This window comes from Ochlerotatus camptorhynchus, unplaced genomic scaffold (genome assembly GCF_037179485.1).
Source record: "Ochlerotatus camptorhynchus isolate MF236.1 unplaced genomic scaffold, CSIRO-AGI_Acam_v1.1 ptg000328l, whole genome shotgun sequence".
NCBI classification, from domain to species: domain Eukaryota; kingdom Metazoa; phylum Arthropoda; class Insecta; order Diptera; family Culicidae; genus Ochlerotatus; species Ochlerotatus camptorhynchus.
The window spans coordinates 4,231,149-4,248,396 of record NW_027040816.1 but is presented as its reverse complement, the minus strand read 5'-3'; the positions used below and the strand labels follow the sequence as shown (position 1 = coordinate 4,248,396).

The following is a 17,248-nucleotide window of genomic DNA, read 5'->3' as shown; positions in this document are numbered from 1 at the left end:
CACCTTGGTGGGATTGGTTTGTTTTGTTTTTAGAATTTGAAGAGAAACTACTTAATACTACTATTCACAGCTTAAAACTAACCTACTCTACTATACACACTTAACCTACTATGTACAAATTGCTTATTAAAGCATGTTCAGAAAGATTGCATTTTTGAATAAATTTAGTTGTCATATCATCAATTTTGGAATCTACTTTGGGAATTTCTGCCTCTTGATGGAGGTCTGCTATTCTTGTGTCGAATGGACGATCTAGGATCATCCTCAACACTCTATTCTGTGCAACCTGGATTTTGTTCCTGTGGGTCTGAGCGCACGATTCCCACACCGGGGCGGCATAGAAGATCGCGGGGGCTATGATCTGTTTGTAAACAGCCAGTTTGTTTTGCCTTGAGAGGCGGGATCTGCGGCAAATGAGCGGAAACAAACACATAACCAAGGCGGAGCACTTAACTAGGGTTTTCTCTATGTGCGAGCGGAACAGGAGCTTCTCATCGAACAACATCCCGAGATAAGTAACATCAGTGGACCACTCGACCCTTGTACCATCCATTATTACGGTACAGCAGGGAGACGGTTTAAGTTTTGGCGATTGTCTGTGAAGGAACATGATTGCTTGGGTTTTCGAGGCGTTGATTTTGATTTTCCACGTGGTGGCATAATCAGTAAAGGTGTCAAGGCATCGTTGGAGCTTGTTCGTAATTTCACGAGGCATCCTACCCTTGACGGCTATCGCGGTGTCATCTGCAAACAGAAAGAACACGCAACCGTCTCCTAGAGGAGGGATGTCCGACGTGTAGATGCTGTAAAGCAGTGGTCCCAGCAGACTCCCTTGCGGAACACCTGCTGGGATCGGAAATTGTCCCGAAAGGGAACTATTCAACGACACCCTGAACGACCTTTGCTGGAGATAGTTACGGGTGATTTTCACAAGGTATGGTGGAAAGTTGGAGTTACAAAGCTTGTATATAAGTCCGTCGTGCCAGACATTGTCAAACGCCTTTTCGACGTCTAACAAGGCCATGGCTGTGGACTTGGATACAGCTTTGTTACTTCGGATGTTATTCATCACCCGCACTAGCTGATGATTGGTGGAATGCCCCTTGCGGAACCCGAACTGTTCCGGAAGAAGAATGTCATGTTCCTCCACAAACTTGTTTAGTCGGCTGAGGATCAATTTTTCGAACAGCTTGCTCAGCGCTGAGAGCAGGCTAATCGGTCTGTAGCTTGACGGTAGTGAAGGGTCTTTCCCAGGTTTAATGAGCGGAGGAACGACAGCAGATCTCTTATATAGTTTTACAGGTACAAGCAAAATGATGCGCAACCAAATGGTACTCGTTTATGACGACTTGGTTTGGGAAAAACGTTTATTTCATTGAAAATAATAATAAATAATAATAAAATTGTCACTTTTTATTTATAAATTTTTCAACAATTTTTTAAAGAAAATTAGAAAAGCATTTATTGTAGCAGATTGTGAGAGTTATTTCCTATCTATTGGTGTATTTGGATTTCAATTTCATCTATACATGACAAAGCTATAAGCTATCAAAACCTTACACCTTTTCGTGACGGTTGCATTTTTAGATTTTTGATTTACCCCCAGTACCTTCCCGTAAGACGTAGTCTACGTCAAAACAACTGATTTCTTCGAGGAGTACTCAATATTATCGTTAACCAACATTCAATAATAGTGCATTTATTTATACACTATAAACTATAGGGTGTCCCAGAAAGAATAATCATAGTTTATAATCCAATTGGAATTAAACAACGTTTTGTTAATGAACTCAAATTTGTATTTCATATGTTCTCAATAGTATTCTTTTTCAATTGGATGAAAATAATCCGCAGTTCTTTTAATCGTATGCCAAGGAGTGAACTTTTGATCTGACGCTGCCCATGAGCTTCAGCATAGATTCCTTGGCGATACATTTGGCAGCTTTGTCCAGTCTTTTTCAAATTCTTCGATTAACCTAGGCACTGAATAGTTCGGAGGATTTATCTCTTTTGGCACGTATTGCACATTGTTTGCTGTGTACCAAGCTACCGTGTCTTTTGAGTAGTGCATTGACACCAAATCGGATCAAAATAGTACTGGGCCATCATGTTGACGGATCGTGAGCCCTAGCTGGCCAAAACTTTTTTTTACGTTGGAAGGGGTAGGCCACTCCGCACACCAATCTTGGGTCATCTTTTTTTTTCAGTGTGCCACAGGTGTGCCGATTGTGGCGGTCATAGAGCAAGCTGTGATTGTTTGTAAAATACCCATCCTGGCAACCCGGTATTTCTGACAGCTTGAATTTTTTTTCGTTTGAAATCGCAAGGATAAATTGGTCTAGCGGCATTTCGGATTTAAATCTATAAACCTGGGTTTAGATTAGGCAAGTCACATGATCAACTCAGTTGAATTCAACTGACTTGAACGTGAATTGAACGTGTAAACCATGCCATTCAACTGACTTGATCAACTTACTTGAATTGAAAAAAGTTGAACCAGACTCAACTTTTCAAGCCAATTGAATTCAACTGAGTTGATCATTTGACTTGCCTAATCTAAACCCAGCTTAAGTGAACTGCTGGTCTGAGTTCCTCTGGTATATTTAATAAGAGAATGTTCCTGTATATACAGCACGTAATGTTGTGAACAACTTCAGTGACCAGCAGTGCTCCCATTTTATTTAAAACAATCAAATACCTACGAGAGTGTGCCGAAGGTGTGCCGATGGAAAAGCATGGGAAAATTCATTCACTCGCGCGAGCACCACAGAATCAAAATAGCCATCCTCACCTACAAACAGATTGCCGAACGAGTGTAAATTCTTCCAACCAAGTGACTCTGACAGCTAGCCGAGTTAGATAGTTTTTGGCTCACTGATTTAAATCAGTTGAATTGGCCACAGCAGTTTGATGTTATTTGCGTGACGTTTATGTTTATGTGTTACAGTATAACAGTTTTCTCGATATTAATAGCGATTTAAATGTGTCAATGTATGTTTAAAGCTAGAAAATTAAAAGTGATTCTTTTTGCAAAATTCTCATTCAGTTCACTCAGCAGAAAGCAATCGTAAAAGGTTCAGCATGGAAAAAATAATAAGAGAGCTGTCTATTTTGCGCAATTCTGCGTTCATCGAAGAAAATAGAAGCAATGCGAATACGAACGAAATCAGTGCGGCTCGCACAAGCTGCTGTTCGTTACTGATGTTGTATGCGTGTGAGTGAGTAGTAAATGCAAAATGGAACGATTTTTCCCATGCTTGCCGATGGATGTGCCCAAGCTGTGCCGAAACTAATTAAAATGTGCTGAGTGACTTCCCGAGCAAAGTCCAGCATCAAAATGACAGCAAATTGAAATCAGGTTTTGATATCAACATCAAACTGAAATCCTAATTTGATTTCAGTTTATGCAATTGATAAATTTTGTTTTCATTTTGCTGTACATTTGCTCTTCAAAAATATTTTGTTGCGGGTTTTGCCTTAGCATATCATCAAATTGATTACTTGTTTTGTTATCAACAGGAAAAATTGATATCAAATTGAGTTTTCAGTTTGCTCTCACTGATACCAGAAATAGTTTTCAATGTGATGTTACAGGAAGATTTTTTTGCTCTCAATTTTGATATTTTAACCATTAAAACGACCAAAACGACAGCAACCTGAGCAATCATTATCAGCGAAATCACAACATCAAATTTAGATTTCAATTTGATCTCAGAGTTTGCTCGGGTTACCCCTTGGGTGATTCGCTGTGACATCCTTATTCTCGTAACCACTCCGAATCTTTAAGTGCACAAATATCAGCTCCAGGTTTAAAAGATCATCGGTCGTACAGGCTTATTCTTGTGTAAAGGGCACCGCCGTCGAGTTTGAGTTTGAATAAATCCCAGGTTCTGCCATATTAAGAAAGTTTATAAGCTATAAATAGTAACATTGCTTGATTATCGTGTGTTTTATGAAACTTAACATCGTCATTAATGTCACCGTCGGGGCCGGTTTTGAATGGTTGCAATAACAACGCGATTGTGATGTGCTATGAGGGGCTTGGTGGCCTTAGAGTGACCATTTTTGCATCATTAGTTTAATCTCAAGCCCCTCCACATTCAAGATTCGTTAATCGCTTTATTTGTTAATGTGAATACAAAGGAGCTCGTTTGCCTAGTGGCAAATATTATTGCTTACTAAGCAGAATATCGTGGGTTCAATCCCAAGCTCCTTCGCGTTATATGATCGTTAGGACATCAATTCAGCTTATCGTTTACCAAAACGAACCCTGATGTAATCCCAACCCTCTTACTCAATATCCCAGTGATTCCTTGTGGAAGAGCAGAGGTGTTCTCGGCTTCCATCGAAGCGAGTGTCACGTCAAAACATTCGTACCTATTCCTTTCTTGAACTGTGTTCGGGCGCGGCCGGCGCTGGTATTGCCTAGTTTGAGGTCACCAATTTTTACACATTGAGGATGATTGCTAGTCCCAAGCATCGTCTATTGGTTCTCTGTGTAATTACAGCTGATCTGGCAATAACAGAGTAGCAATTATGGGCGGTCAATCATGCTCATGCTCATAATAAATGGTCCTTTGAGCCGGATTATTTGGTGCCGGTCAAAGTATCTTCGCATAGTTAGTTCGCGGTAGTGCGAAATATAGTCAGTTCACGAATAGTGCATATAATTCGTGAAATTCGGTTCGCGTTAACATCATTTACACGCCAGTTGAAAGTGAAAGTACCGTGGTACCGTGAAACAAAGTGATTGTACGGACAATACGGACTCTAATCAGTCTGCGTTGGACTGTTCTGTGTGAACTGTGGGTGCTACATCCTGACTCTGCTCAGTTTTTTTGTAAATAAATTTATTTGTACAGGCTCAATCGAATGAACTTTAAAGAGCCAAATTATCATTTGTATTATACATTATTAATATCTTAAATCTAAAGTTAAAATCTAAAGTTAAAGGAATTGAACCGAGCACTCGCGGTCGTCTCGATGTTAGTGGAAATTTACAGTTTCTTGGATGGGGAGAGGGAGAAGGAGGTTTGAAATATGATTTACGATACAAATATTTCATTATTCCTAAAACATGAACTTATTCCTATTCAACTTGATGTCAGTTTATTCGAGGATCAAAATTTGAGCATTGGTTTGAGGATATGCGAGCTACTAACACGAGGTGATGGCAAACAAATCTCTCGTGATTTGCGATCCGTTGTTGATAAAAGCAATCGCAATTGATCGCTAGCCAGCAAGATAATTGGTAAATTTGGAATTTGTTCTGGAGTTTCGAAAATTTGTGGGGTGTTCGGTGGTTGATAATTAACATGGCACCAGCTGCTAAGTCGCGTCGTAAGAAAGAACGTTTCTGCCTCGACACTATGGAAAACGTGCTGCATTTTATGCAGGAGTAGAATGAAGAGCGGGACAAATATCAAATCAAAGGCTGGAAACTTCTCCCATTTTAAAACCATTAGATTGAAGTTGCAGTTGATCGTCGAAGATGAAGTAGCAGAAGAAAATGAAGAAGCGTATCGTTAAGTTTGTGATTCGTTTGAGAAAAACTACGTCAAGGTGATTGGTTTTCTATCAGCAGCTGATCGCAAATCAAATCCCCCAGTTCCTCCAGCCGTTGCGTCTGGCTCGGCCTACCCCAATACTAGTCCTATCCTAACGAGAATTAAGCTCCCTCAAATCAAACTGCCTTCCTTCGATGGCACAATTACAGATTAGCTATCCTCTTTCGAGACTCGTTCAAGAGTCTTATCCATTCAAACCCCCAGGTTTTTCGCGAAACGCGGTACATCACGCCACGTATCGCACCAGTAAGTTAGCAATTATTAGTCTTAAAACGGACTGAGCACACAAGGCTCAGTTTCTTTCTCTATACAGCGGTGACTGGTGAATAAACTGTGTTTGAATTTAAAGCTATTTTTTAAAAAGTGACATAAGAATAAAGATCCCCCGACTTAGAATGTCTCAAATGATGTTACCTAAAAAAATAATGATACATAAAAAAGTTCAAATATTTGACTAAAAGTTCTGGTTCAACGATTCTTGCCAATTTTCATGTTCATGGATTGAAATATTTAAAAAGTTTGTATTTTTTATAAGCTTTCTCCTTGAAAAAAAAAAGTAAAAAATTAAAGATATACTTGTTGAAATGATTGAGTTTTAAGGTGATACTCTAAGGAAGCCTTAGCGTGAAACTTTAAAGGCACAAATGTCAGCTTCCTTAGAGTATCACCTTAACACTTTTTTGTAATTTATGCTCAAAATTCAGGGGGGTAGATTCGGCACAGCTTGGGCACACCCATCGGCACACCTTCGGAACAATCTCGTAGGCATTGGATTGTTCATTCAATAAAATGAGAGCACTGCTAGACAGTTGTCATTGAAGTTGTTCACAACATTACGTGCTGTTTGACTGTGTATTTCAGAAACATACTCTAATTGAATGTACTAGAGGAACTCAAACCAGCAATGCTTGGGACGCTGATGTCCACCGTGTTGAAGCTCTTGTCCTTAATGAAGGCTCGCCATGATTCACAGAATTCACCCGGAAAGTTTTCCTTGGAGAAGACGCCCAACATTTGACTTTTCGCACGTTACCGTAATCGTATCGGTTGCTTGTATCCCAGCAGCCAGGTCTTCAGCGAGGCTGATTTGCTGTAGATGGTTTTCTCGTCTACGCCGACCGCCGTCAGAATGCAATCCACCTTCGGCAGCGAATCATCATGGGAAAACTCTGGTTCCTCCCAGCTGGCGTAGAGACGTTTTATTCATCGGTAGAAGGAATCCTTATTGAGCACGATATTCGTCATTTTCGGGGTGGGTGCGATTGCAAACCTTAACATTCAAGCTGTCAGAAATACCGGGTTGCCAAATATACCATACCATTCGTATTTTTTTTTTGTTTTAAATCGCAGCTTGCTCTATGCTCGGCACAATCGGCACACCAGCGGTACACTTGCGGCAGACTGAGAAAAATGTTGACCCAAGATTTGTGTGCGGAGTGACCTACCCCTAGTAGAAATTACTAAAAAAATAACATGTTTTCCCAGAAAGACTTTATTTTTCTTTACCACTTTGTTTCAGGCATCATTTCGATCAGAGGTAACGTTTTCGTGCTACAATTTATTGAAAAATTATAAAGACGCCATTTTGAAAAATTACTACATCCAAAATAGCCGAATTTTTGTAAAAATTTAAATGACTGTCCATTACACACAATTCTGCAAAGTTTCATGCAAATTGGAGAAGGTCGGATTTTTTTTCCGATACGTCATTTATCGTGGAACTGCTCTCTTGTTTGCTGAACTCTTAACAAACATTGGAAGCATTTATTGTTTATTTATCTTTATTAAGAAGATTTCGTTTTTATGGCTTTCTCAGTCTAGGGTAATCCAAACAGTTAGTTGTGCATTGCCGGACGTTTCGGCCGTTTATTGTGGCCTTTTTCAAGGGTAAAACAGTCTACCGTTAGTTTGTTAGTTTGTCGTAAATTTTTTTTTTGTTTTGTTGGCACGATAAGCGTGTTTAGCTTGGAGGAGGTTCCTGTATGGTGTATTGAGTTCAATATTAATTAACATAGGGCACTATATAACACTACACTATACAACTAGACTATACAACTTCAAGCTAAACACGCTTATCGTGGCAACAAACAACCAAAAAAATTGACGACAAACGGTAGACTGTTTTACCCTTGAAAAGGGCCACAATAAACGGCCGAAACGTCCGGCAATGCACAACTAACTGTTTGGATTACTCTAGACTGAGAAAGCCTTAAAAACGAAATCTCCATACAACCAGTCGAACAAACAATTCAATTTATTAAGAAGACTTTCAGCCCTGGGCTGGTTCGTCTCCGGTAAGACATTGGAAGCAGAATAAGAGCTTATTCAGTATCCGGTCATCAAGAGTATTACAATCCGATCCCGACGACGGAAACCTTGGTAGGTAATGTACCTTAATTGTGTGCGGACTGTATTAGAAACCTGTAGTGTCAATGATACGTCCAGGGTTGTGGTGCTTGGGTGACGTTACTCCCGAACAACATACATACATACAGGGAACTCTCTACAACTCGATATTCAAGGGCAGGGCTGGCAAATGTCATTTTCAATGAAAGATCTCACGCGATATTTACAGAGATACTTCTGTCACTATCATCGTATGAGAAAACGATGATAGAGATTTTCTTCAAAATATCATCGAAATTTTTGTCATGACAGAACGTGACAGTGTTGTGATCATAGTAATTACTAGCTCATTTATTGCTGTTAATGTTACTAGTACCGAGGAAATCTTAATAATATATTCACTCTACCGATTACATACGGCTGCTTGCTCAAATACATCTAAATCAGTTAGAAATATTGATGTCAAAACCGCATAAGTATTATTCTCATGAGTGTTTGATCATTTGGAAAATGACAAAAAATCCATAGATAGGTAGTTTCGTCTCGTGATAGTGAGAGGACCTGTTTTCTCATTGTCTCATGACGGCCGTGATATTTACCAGCTCTGTTCAAGGGACCGACCGAATTATCGAGTTATAAAATAACAATTCCATACAAAATCGCTATCACAGTAGCCATGAAATTAATTTTTACAAATATTGAATTAGTGGACATCGAGTTGTGGATAGTTGACTGTACGACAAAAGTACTTGTCACCTGTACGTGGATTAATCAGGATTTTTTAAAACTAAGACTTCCAAAGGATGTTAAATGGAACTTTCATACTTTTCTATGGAATTAAATTTTGTCTGTATTTTTGATTTCGGAAAATAATCTGTGCTGCTTTTATACCTTTTTGATGAAAAGATCCATTATATCGCAGACAGCATATAAAGAAAACTAGGTACCACGCAAAGGTAAATGTTACGAACGAATTTGATAGGAAACATTCTCAGAAACCTCCGAAGAAAGTTTTGCATATTTGTTCATTTGTCTATGCGTTGCTCCCATATTTGCTCAAGCGCCCTTTGAATTTTGGCAAAGTTGCCAGTCTTCTTGATAATGAATTTCCAACTAAACAAATACCTAATCAACCCCTTTCCCCCTTCCTTTCATTCCAGTGCCACATCACAGTGCAATGACAGTGTCCGTTACGCAGCCCCAGCAACCGATGGATATCGTGACGTCCTGCAGCAGTCCAAGCACGGTCGGAAAGATTCCTCCAATGGCCACAACGGCGGCGGCAGCGGCAGTAGGGACCACAATGGCCGGCAGTACTTTCACCACCAGCGTCACGGTGCACAGTGCTGCCGCGCCCAACACCTGCCCGTCCAGTCCGTCGGCCCACTCGAGTGGTTCCTCCGAGGCGGACGGTGTCGTTAGCACTCCACCCTCGTCATCCTCGTCGTCGCACACCAACCCGAGTACGGCTTTGCGGAGGTTCTACTTCCAAAAGGCTCGCATCAGCAAATCACCCAAATCGGCTTCGATTGCTGGCACTGCGCCGTCAGCCGGTGCTGCTGCTCATTCTGGTGTGACCGCGGCAGCAGCAGCAGTGTCGTCGTCCTCGGCTGCCGTCCCGAAAGTGGTGGTCATGGGTTCGTCCACGACGTCCGAAGCAACGATCAACACGTCCACCGATTCGGCTTCGACGCACGTAACCAACGTTACCACGACGACCGACACCGAGACAAACGATTCGATTGATTTGGGTAAGTGCTCTCAGTGACCTACTGTCCACGAATACGAAGTTCTAGTTTTGCTTGCCTTCCCATCCCCACCTCGTAGGTGACACCTCAGGGCTGAGTGACCCGCTGCTCAGCTCGCTGGACGACGAAAGCTCCAGCATTGTGATGAATCAAAGCTTCGAAGATGGCGATGACGAAAACATCACCGTAATCAATGGACCAGATACACCGCTGTTCATCAGCTACCAGGTAAGCGCAGCCCACCACGTCGTCATCATAACACAACACTCGCTTTTCATTTAATCAAATGTTTCAAAATAAACGTGCCGTTTTATAAATAACACTCGCTATTAATACGAACCGATTTGAGGTTATTAATAGCTGCAGAGTTTACTTTCGCATTACCCGTGTGGTGCTGTGAAAATGCACAAAACGTAACGGAAGTTGTAGGTCATGTCATGAACGCAGCAGGCGAGGCAAAGTTAGCACCGCGAGGGCGTGTGGGGTGTACCGTTGTTGAGCAATGATTGCCATGATTCTATACGAAAACATGTTGGATGTTGATGCTGGTATGTTGAATGACGTCACACGGCTAGTACTGTTCGGATTCGGATCTATTTCTACGCTATGGGGGAATTGTTGTTGGCGCTTTCGCTAGTCGTCGTCGTCGTCGTCGGATGAATCAAAATGCAAATGAAAGGGAAATTGAAGTCTACAGGCCTGGGGAGCAGAAGTAACGGAAAGGAGACCGACGACGACGACGACGACGACGGGAAGCGGAAACTGACAACGTTTAGATTACCGTGGTATAACTGCTGTACATACGTGTTGATACATAAATCATGAGCCGCGAATAATGGCTGTATTTTTGTGTGTAGTTCTAAGAAGGCCATTGTTCGACGGTTAGGGGTTTTGCATTTTTGATGTGATTGTTTATCAACGATTAATGGTTTGTTGGATAATAGTTGGATATGTGTTCGATCAGTATGATTGTTTAATCAATTTAAGAGGAAAGTGTTGATGATGATGATGATGGTCCCACCTCTTACCCTACAAAGGTTTGAGCTGGACGATTTATCTTTAAGATAATTAAATTTGACACTTTAACCAGCTTGGCAAACAAAATCGAACTGGTTTCAGTTACAGATATCAATTCCCTCTAGAGTTTACAGTTGCTTCACAGCGATATAAATGTGGAAAAGCTCAGTTCGCCTTTTTGTCCACCTAAAATATTAATAAGTATTACAAGCAATCAAGAGTTAGTGAACAATCAACAAAGCATCCTATTACACTAGCAACCCCGCAATCTGATGCTATCATAATTTCCAGCAGTGTCAGGAATGCTCATGAACCCCCAACATTTGCCAGGTATCTTTCGAATAAGCTTCAAAATTGCATTTTTTTTTAATCAAATGTTAAATTCAGTCCTCTATATTCGTAATAAGCGCGCGAGGCTCAAACCTTTGTAGACAATTTTTTTTCCATCATCACCATCGTGGCGAACAGAAATAGTTTTTGCAGTGCTACAATAATTATTAAAAAAAGTCGTTATGACAGCTATCCATATAAAGTAATCCGTTAGAGAGAACTTCGTCAAGATACATAATTTGTCAATTCATAAAAAAAAATCACTAGATAACTGTCCAAAAGACAGTTTTAACGTGTGAAATGCAGTGTTTTTTAAATTCTGTAAGTGTTGCTGAACGTTAGATATGTCTAGGCATCGAATTGAAAACATTTATTCCTTTATAATATAATGAATTTTGTGAATGTGGTGTTCTTATTTCATGCCGCGTTTCTAGTATTATATCTATGAAAGTCACTTCCTCTTTCAATTCGATCACACAAATATCGAGGCAGCAAACCGTTAACTACTTTAAAAATGAACACCATAGTCAAATATACAATTCTTTGCTTCACCGACAACCATTTTAAGGCGTCCAGCGTCAAAGTTGAGGAAGTGAATCTATTACATCTCAAAATCAAACGCATTATTTTATTCTGCAAGCGCTGTTATCTCGATATTTGTGATGCATTGGCCAGACATAAAATGAAAGGGCAAAATTCAATATGAGGAGAGATGATTGATTTGTACAGCTGTATTTTACTGACAATAGTTAAATCGTTTTTCAGTCGACATAGAATTCCATACTTCTTAGCAATTTTTTTGGATACATTGTCAATGTGAGAGTTGAACTTAAGTGTGTTATCAATAATCATGCCAAGATATTTAATCTCCCAAACGTCTTATCATCAATTACAACAGAGACGTTCTCATTTACCCGATTCCGCGAAATTACCATAAATTTAGTTTTACTTGTTCTCAATTTCAACTGCTTATACTTCAACCATTTACTTAGAGAACGCAAATCTTCATTCAAGTGTAAAACGGTATCATCTAAATCCTTAGCTGCAATGAATATCACAGTATCATCTGCAAAAGGATTAATGTCACAAAATCGTAAAACACGTCGCAAGTCATTAATATATATAATAAATAGCAGGGGTCCTAATACACTTCCCTGGGGCACTCCAAGGTTATTCCCCACGGGACTGGAAACAGAATCATTAATAGCTTTCAAACCATTTATATGCAGTACTCGTAATTCCAAAGCGCTTGATTGATCTTCACAATAAGGGCCTAGAAATTGTTTCAAAAGCGCGTTTAAGATCCAAAAAAACAGCAACAATCGTATCTTTACACTCCAAGTTATTTTTCCACTTCTTACTTTACTTACTTAAGGGTCCTGTGCACCACCAGCGGTGCAAAGGGCCAACGTGAAAGACTTCCATCCTGGGCGGCTGCTCGCTTTTGCCTTGACATGGGCCCAGGTCAGATTCCTATCGACTTGCTTAATTTCCTTATTGAGGCTCCGCCGCCATGAGCCCCTGGGTCTGCCTCTGCTGCGATGTCCTACCGGATTCCAATCCAGCGCTTGCTTGCAGATTTCGTTTCCGCCCCGTCGAAGTGTGTGGCCGACCCACCTCCACTTTCGCTCTGGAATTTCTGTTGCTACCGGCTTCTGATGACATCGACGATGGAGCTCGGCATTCGAGATCCAGTTATGAGGCCACCAGGCACGAATTATATACCGCAGGCATTGGTTGATGAAGACCTGCAGCTTTTGAGTGTTCTCCGCTGATACACACCACGTCTCGCTGGCGTATAACAACACAGATTTCACGTTCGAGTTGGAAATTCGGATTTTGGTGCGTTGACTTATCTGGTTGGATCTCCATACGTTTCGTAAACTCGCAAAGGCAGCCCTAGCCTTCTTGATTCGTGCACCTATGTCGTTTTTGATCCCGCCGTCCGACGCTATTTGGCTGCCAAGATATTGGAAACTTTCGACCTTCTCCACTGCTTGCCCCGCTACCGTAAAGTTGGAAGGGTTGCCCGTGTTGATATCCAACGATTTGGTCTTGTTGACGTTGATGGTGAGACCCGCCGCAGAGGAGCGTTCGGCTAGGTCATTGAGCTTACTCTGCATATCAGAGCGCCGTTGTGCTAGTAGAGCAACATCAACAGCCAAACCGAAGTCGTTGAGATGCCCATGGTGATAGGCTGCCAAAGCAGCCCACGGTTCGGTACACGGCCAATTGCACCTACCATGATCTCGTCGATTACGATGAGAAACAGTAGCGGTGATAGTATACATCCTTGTCTCACACCAGCGACTACCCGGATAGGGTCGGACAAGACTCCGTTATGCAGAACTCTGCGCTTCGATGAGGTTGACGATTTTATCTGGGACTCCCTTGCGTCTCAGGGCGCCCCATAGATTCTCGTGATTGAGACGGTCGAAAGCTTTTTCGTAGTCAATGAATACCAAATAAAGGGACTCTTGGAATTCATTGACCTGCTCCAGGATGATGCGGAGCGTGACAATATGGTCCACACAAGATCTTCCGGCACGGAATCCTGCCGGCTGCCGTTGAAGAGTCGCGTCGATCTTCTAAGGGTATCCGATTCAGGATAACTTTGTACAGAACTTTGAGAACAATACACAGTAACATGATGCCTCGCCAATTGTCGCTGTTAGATCCCCCTTCTTGGGACCTTCACTAAGATGCCCTGTATCCAGTCGGCCGGAAAAGTCGCGGTGTCCCAGATATTACAGAATAGTTGATGCAACATTTCTGCGGATAGCATGGGGTCAGCTTTGAGCATCTCTGCTGATATGCGATCGACCCCTGGAGCCTTGTTGGATTTCATGCTTCGGATAGCTGCTTCAATCTCCTGCAGTGATGGGGCCTCAGAATTGACGCGAGTGATGCGCCGCACCCTAGGCGGATCATGCTGAGATGTTGATGGCTGGTTGGCCGTCGAAACTTGAAGAAGTTGTTCGAAGTGCTCAAACCAGCGTTTCAGTGGGGTCGGTAAGCAATTGTCCAGTCGTGTCCACTGGCATCCTCTGGTTCATCCTTGCTCCACACAGGCGTCGTGAAATATCGTAGAGGAGGCGTATATCGCCAGTGTTTGCGGCTTTCCCCCCCTTCGTCGGCCAGAGAGTTCACCCACGCTCGCTTGTCCCGTCTGCAAGAGCGCTTGACTTCCTTCTCTAGAGCCGAGTACCGTTGACGGGCTTCGTTCTTGGCTCCTCTGGTTCTCGCCCGCTCTATCGCGGCTTTTGCTTCTCTACGCTCCTCAATCTTCCGCCAGGTTTCATCTGTGATCCACTCTTTCCTCTGGGTGCGCAACTCACCCAAGTTGTTCTCGCTTGTTTCTATAAAGGCATTCTTGATGGCCGTCCATTGTTCTTCTACGCTGCCACGTTCTGGAACGTCCGCAGCTCGAGTCTCAAGTTCTTCAACAAAAGACCTTTTTACCGCTGGATCTTGAAGTCGGCGTGTGTTGAAACGCCGCCCGAGTCTCTCCTCCCCTCACTGGATCCGCGCCATGCGTAGGCGGATTTCGCCGATTAGAAGGTGATGGTCAGACGCGATCTCGGCGCTGCGTTTATTCCGGACATCAAGAAGGCTCCGTCTCCATTTTCGGCTGATGCAGATGTGGTCGATCTGATTTTCGGTATGTCCATCACGGGAAACCCACGTGACTTTGTGCACTGGCCGATGGGGGAAGAGCGAGCCCCTGATCACCATGTCGTTATTGCCACAAAATTCTGCAAACAGCTCACCGTTCTCGCTCATTTCGTCGAGACCATGGCGTCCCATGACACGCTCATAGTCCGTGTTGTCGGAGCCGATCTTCGCATTGAAGTCGCCAGTGTAGATCTTGATGTCACCCTTTGGAACCTTATCCACGACGGCATTCAGTTGACTGTAAAAATTCTCCTTGTCCTGTAGCTCGGCAGCATCGGTTGGCGCATAACATTGGATTATGGTAATCTGGCAACGATTATCCTCTCATTAACAGGCTCCCACTTGATGAGCGCAGCACTTGCCTGGACGCTAAGTAGGAGACCAACTCCACGGTGGTGGGGAGCGCTTTCACCTCGAATACCAGAGTATAGTAGTACCTGTCCCGACGGCAGTTTGTGTTCTCCAAAGTTTGGCCAACGAACTTCACTCAGTCCCAGGATTTCTAGCTTCATGCGTCGCGCCTCGTTGGCGAGTTGTGCCAGTTTACCCTGCTGGACTAACGTCAATCCTTTCACAGACAGTAGGTGGTTGGCCTAAGGTCTCCTATCTGCCGTGATGGGGCTGCCATCTTAGGTGTAGCTTCCGGGGAAGAACATTTCTTATTCAGCCGCTGGATGCCAGTCAGACGCTGTTTGAGCCGCACCTCCATGGTGAACAGACGCTCGGTTTGGCGAAGCATTTCCTCTATCACCGTGCTATGGTTACCGCGCCAGTGTTCGCGTCGCACCTCCTCACTCTGCTATTGTCGGATTGACAACATTGCCCAGGCTACGCCAACCAGCTGTGTCCATGTTTCAGCTGGCAGTCTTTTGTGATCATATGACTCGTGGAGGCGTGAGGTAGGAACTTGTGAGGACCGGAGCTAGGTATATCGCTCCTTCCAGATTGTCACTCACCATTTTGTAGCCTATTTTTCCACTTCGCCAATACCAAATTCAACGCGGTTTCACAAGAATGACCTTCCCGATATCCCGATTGTTCTGGTATCAAAAAAACTATTACTATTTAAATACTCCAACAGCTGGCCTTTAACAACAAGTTCTAAAATTTTCTCTAATGTGTGCAACATGTTGATGGGACGAAACTCTTCGGCTTTAATCGTTCCAGCAACGTTTTGAATAGGGACCACTATTTGTAATGGTCATGTGAAAACAAGTTGGAATGACACTGATGAAGACCGCACATTGTAGTTGGAAACAAATTACTAAGGCTGTGTTCTATTATTTGGTGGATTTTCACGTCAATTTGACTCTTCGAAATTTAAATTATAATATTTGAAAATGCCTCTGGTGTTGATCGCCCTATTTTCGAGAAGGTGTTTGTCAAAATTGATTCCAGGTCGGTCAGAAATAAGTCTTGAACAAAAGCAGGTTTATTTCAAAATTTTCCATTGATAAAATTTAACTGAAAATTTACCAAATTGAACACAGTCTAAATGAAAAATATTCACAAATATTCATATTTTTTGCTTTTGATAGTATTTCACAAACATAGCATTCAAGAAAGCGTTGGTAACACTACTGTGCATATGTAATCGTATCGGTATTCCTTAAATTTGCATGATTTCAATGCTATGCAAGTGCATTGTTTGCAAATCAAGCTTCCTCCAACGTAAATGTTGTAAACATCAGTAAAACCACATCGTTATTCCGAGCACACGGTATACAATAAGATTGCATTGTTTTCAGCTGACCTGTTTTCAGATTTAAATTAAAAACAGAGCAAATTTTCTACGGAATCACTCAAGCGCTGGAGAATCATCTCGTTCCGTTCCCTTCAAGCCTCTGACCACCGACAGTGATCCTATCAAGCTTTCCCACTTTTTCCTCGGAACCGGGGAGCCAGTGAGAAAGCTCATTGCGGACAAATTGAGCTGGAAAATTTACACTAATTATTCATAGGAATTAGTTTTCCGTAGAAGAGTTTCTGAAAATAAAAAGGGCAGCCACGCAACAGCGCACCGTTCTCGGTTACAAGTTTTTTTTTTTCCTTTATTATAGAGATTTTTAGCCATAGGCTAGTTCATCTCTTAAAATACGGTTACAAGTTGTTCCAACACCCAACCGGGAAATGTAAGATTCTATGACTGATTTGCATGACAAGTATGCGAAATATGCAAATTTTGGAAGTAGTCGCTGGTAGGTTTTTAAAATAATTGTATAATTTTTATGTTAGCTTATTTTTCAAATAAAGTTTGATTCCTCAAAGTGATTGCGTCTGGAATGTCATCTTGTGTGGGTTTTACGCTGCAGTTCATTGCAAGAACTGCCACTACATTTGTTGTAGAAAACATAGGCAGAGGATGTAATGAATCCAACATTTCATTTTGTTTTGCGTGTACCTTAGGAAGGTGTGATGATAGCGCCCGATTAAAACCGCCGAGTGGAAAACCATCCCGAGTGTTTAACGAAGGATTTCTTGCGGTTTTTCTGTATCAAGTTTCAATATTATACGTGCACAACTCGGAATGATCTGGAAAACGTTCACGTTGAAGTTCTGAATTGT

The 17,248-nt window shown here is 42.1% G+C and overlaps 1 protein-coding gene across 1 annotated transcript in view; it reads left to right on the top strand.

Annotated features, from left to right (window-relative positions):
* The window catches only part of LOC135708143 (uncharacterized), a 508,021-nt gene that overhangs the window by 277,313 nt on the left and 213,460 nt on the right, over nt 1–17,248 (top strand). The window contains exons 4-5 of the mRNA XM_065230121.1: nt 9,074–9,664; nt 9,741–9,889. Of these exons, the coding sequence (XP_065086193.1) occupies nt 9,091–9,664; nt 9,741–9,889 (723 nt within the window). The 5' untranslated portion in view covers nt 9,074–9,090. The remainder of the gene's footprint in view (nt 1–9,073; nt 9,665–9,740; nt 9,890–17,248) is intronic.